General features: G+C 52.7%; 1 protein-coding gene across 1 annotated transcript; it reads right to left on the minus strand.

Moving 5' to 3' along the window:
• Positions 1–304: 304 nt before the first annotated feature.
• On the minus strand, positions 305–2,751 carry LOC109732853 (FBD-associated F-box protein At4g10400). The gene is made up of 3 exons (XM_020292053.4): positions 1,547–2,751; positions 1,212–1,346; positions 305–1,016 (listed from the first exon to the last, which is right to left on the minus strand). The coding sequence occupies exons 1-3, from the start codon at positions 2,618–2,620 to the stop codon at positions 597–599; spliced, it is 1,629 nt and encodes a 542-aa protein (XP_020147642.1). The 5' UTR covers positions 2,621–2,751; the 3' UTR covers positions 305–596.
• Between the last annotated feature and the right edge of the window lie 1,316 nt (positions 2,752–4,067).

A 4,067-nucleotide genomic window follows, 5' to 3' on the forward strand; every position in this document is an offset into this window, starting at 1 on the left:
TTTTCTGAGCGATAGTTAATAGGAGTAGAACTGATGGGTGCTCTGAATTCTGATATATCCTACGGCCAAACTATCACTGCCCTTTTAGCAACAGAATCTACTACTGGAGTAGCCTCTTGGGCTAATAAATCTACAAAGCGCTCAAGCCAAGTCTATCAGAGTATATATCACCTGTGAAGTCAAGAACTCCATAAAGCTGAGATCAGAGTATATATCAATCAGGCTACTAAGGCAAAATTGCATGCTGGCTGGTAACATAATGATTTGGTAAGAAACTCTTTCCAGCTGAGACCAGCATAATGCATAGCAAAAAAACATAACGCATATCGAATTCATTCATGCTGACAACAACAACAACATAATGCATAGGAGCTGGACGGACCAGAGAGGCTAGACAGCTATGCCGACAATTGACTACTAAAACGTAAAATAAGGTGAACACTATCAAATTCGATCTGTTGCGTCCAGCCACATCCCACATAAAACTTGTCTTGGCACACTAAGCATTCCCCAACTAGGTTTTTTAGCTGCTGCCAGGTCCTTACCACAACACAAAGTCAAGCTGCCAGTGGTCTTGTACAAAGCTACTGTACAAACTAACTTACAGGGATCCTTTCTGCTTTGTAGTAGTACTGGAGGTCAAAAGGGTCAGCCCACCCAAAATCACAAGCTATCTTGGTGCTGTAAGCAGGGCCTCCCCCGCCAGTGCGCGGGCTCTTGAAGAGCTCTAGTTGGCAAGCTTTGCTGTTCCATTTCGCACCCGTCAGAGGCTTCAGCTTGGCATTCACACCATCATCCCCCGGAGAGAAACATTCCGCAGCCACCACGACCACCATCTGCTCCAGCACCCGCCCTGTCTCCGCGATGAACTTGAGGAAAGCAACCTCGCTTCTCGACCCTCGGAACTCATAGAAGAACACCTTCTTCAAGCTCCGCAGGACGCATTTGATGGGACCATCCTCCTGCCAGAACTTGAGATTCACCTTGCCAGTGGGCTCTCCAGATAAGGTGGGGGACTGCAAATTTAATCAATCAGTGCATACATAGTTGGATGATAGATACATATAATCTTAAAATGCAGCAGCAGCAGCAGGCAATCAATCATAAAACTAACTTATTAACAGCTCTGACCATGCTAGATATACCATAGCCACTAGTATTGCAAAATTGCCAATGCAGCAAGTGTATCTAGTTAAGTTAACCAATTTTACATGGACATGGAGCGTCTCCAGGTTGGGGAAGCATCTGAGGAAGCCAGGCACTTTCTTCACAGCGCTGCGGACACCGAACTGCACCACCATGGCCAAAATCTGGACACTAGGGACAATGTTCTCCTTGCTCCCAGCCTGCAATGCACCAAGGACAGATAAACTACTAGTAATTCAGATCATAGATGTTAATTGGCACAGAAGATCTACACATGCAAATTAAATTAGGATCTACCACCAACTGTTGCTCTCCTGGCAATGCGCCCAATGACAGATAAATGAATTGGCATTACCAATTGACATGCAAATTAAATTAGGATCTACTGTGAGCTACATACCACGATGATGGTGTTGCTAATCCCCAATTCCTGCCCTCCTGGCTCAAGGTATCCCAGCACACGCAGGTTGGGTGCACGTCCAATCTTGATCCAGGAAGGGCGTTTCTTGTTGCCGGGGGGAGTGGGCTCGGCCCTGGGAACAGTTTCCCATTGGAAGAGCCTCTCGAGGCGAGGTGCATCCACCACGTCGATGTACTGCAAGCAGGTAAGGGCCAGCTGAAGACACCGCAGGCTCTGGCTGACGAGGCGGAGGCGCACTCCGGTTTGGCTCCACATGATGAGGAGAAACTCCAGGACGGGGCTTCTATCCAGCATGAAGGCTAGATCACGGTCCTCCATGACATTCATGCAGAGGCCGAGCTCCAGGAGGTTGGGGAATCTGGCGCCGCGCGGTACCGTTGTGGTGTCCGGGAGCCTCCAGACGCCGAGGTAGAGGCGGGTGAGGGAGGCGCAGCTGAAGAGCGTGGAGGGGAGGCGCAGGTCCATCGGCCAAGGGCGGTTGACAAAGACGAGTTCTTTGACCCCCTTGGCGACGAGGATGTCGAGCCAGCGCGATAGCTCGCCCCGGTGCTCCTCCATGGTGCTGCAGGTAAGGTGGACGCAGCGGAAGGGCCCCGGATGCGCCGCGAGGGCGCTGGACACCGCGGCGGTGACGGCGCGGGGGGAGGGAGCGCCGATGATGAGCGGCCCGGACGCGCCGCCGTCCGGAAGCAGGTGGCTGTCGACAAGAGTAAGGGGAGCCGAGCGCCAGAGCGGGCGCCAGCGCGAGGCGAGGGCGGCGGTGCGCGCGGCGTCCTTGGCGGGGAGGCGGGAGATGATGTCGAGGAGGACCACATCGGGGAGGCGGCTGATGCGGTCGACGCCGTCGGGGACCCTGGAAGCGCCGGCGAGCGAGATGGTGGCGGTGGGGGAGACGGGCGGCATCGGGAGGTAGCCGTACAGGATGTGGAGCATCATGTTGGTGCCGAGATCCAGCGACTCAGGGTCCTGGCCGCGGCGCTCAAGGTCGGCGCGCAAATCGCTCCTAGAGACGCTCCCGGAGGGGCCTATGATCACTCGCGGGTCCGTCTCCATGGCCGCCGGTGGAGGGGGAGGGGGAGGGGGAGGGAGGTGACGGCGAGGGTTTGGTATGGGGAGCAATGGGGAATGGAGGCGGCGCTGTTGGAGTGAGTGGTGGTGGTGAGCAGAATGTTGGGCCAAATGTCGGAAGCAGGCATCTCCTCGGCCCATGAAACAGCTTCTATGCAAATGTTGATTAGTTTGCACATACAGTACATACTCCCTAGTGTCAAAAAAACGTTTTACATTATCAGATGTAGTAGTAGTTTGCAATCACATCATTTTCCCAAAATAATAAATTAAATAGCAATCACATCACATAGTTTGCACATCATAGGATCGCATCACATAGTTTGCCATGAACTATGTGTAAGCACATACAAGTTTGGTCATAGCATCACATCACATAGTTTGCCATGAACAATGTGTAAAATGCATCACATTTTGGTCAATTAGCAATCACATCACATAGTTTGCAGTTGGATGTATAAAGTTGGACATACAAGTTTGGTCGATTAGTTTGCCATGCACTATGTGTAAACTGCGTCAAAATTTGCGGGAAGTGAGCATCTAGGGACGAACCTGATGTGCTGCTACTGCTAGTTGTTGATGCAACTCTTCCCCTTCTATGCAAAGAGGATGGATGCAGGAGCGACCTGCATGGACGGAGGCACCGATGGGATCTTTGACTTGCTGCTTGTCATGGCTATGACTGTTGTTGTCACTATCGTGGTTGTGGTGGTGATGCATGGGAGAAGAAGCGTGACGACGAAGAGGACGGGCACGGGGAAGAGGCTCCGGAGCTCGGAGCTCCTACTTCTACATGTCGCGGGGTGCTTCTTCTCCATCGTCTTATAGAAGTGCGGCTTCACCACAACCACCAGTGTATGCGTCGTCGCATCCTGCGCCGCCACGCACCCCACCTCCCGTGTCGGAGGACGGGTCTGCCGCCTCCCTCGCTCCTCATCCTCGCGGAAAACGCCATCGCAGCGCCGTTGCAACAGAGGAGCTCCCCTGGCTATGGCTGAAAATGGTCTACCAGGAGCAGTTCTCGCCGCTCCCCACGAGCAACACCTCCGTGGACTCCACCATCCTCGTCCTCGGTCCCTGCCGTCGCGACGGTGGTGGGATCTCGTCAAGGGCGAGCCTCGTCGCCAGCGCATGTTCGTACTTCTCTGTGTCCCGTGACGAGGAGAGATGGTGGGATGCAGTGTGTTGCGAGTGGGTGTGGGGAAAAGGGGAGAAGAGGGTAAGAGAGGTGTGGTTCTTTCGAATGACAAAAAACGTGACGTGGTTGATCTCCCTACTCTAAGATTTGTGCCAGGAATCAACGACCTAGGAGACGTCCATTCTAAGAGGCTAAAAATCTGATGTCAAACTTTTAGTGATTCTGCTAATATATGGGGTGTTTTCTAAAAATGTTTTTAGGAATCGCTTTGACATCAGGGCTACAAGTTAGAGG

The sequence above is a fragment of the Aegilops tauschii genome, chromosome 3 (genome assembly GCF_002575655.3).
Source record: "Aegilops tauschii subsp. strangulata cultivar AL8/78 chromosome 3, Aet v6.0, whole genome shotgun sequence".
NCBI classification, from domain to species: Eukaryota; Viridiplantae; Streptophyta; class Magnoliopsida; order Poales; family Poaceae; genus Aegilops; species Aegilops tauschii.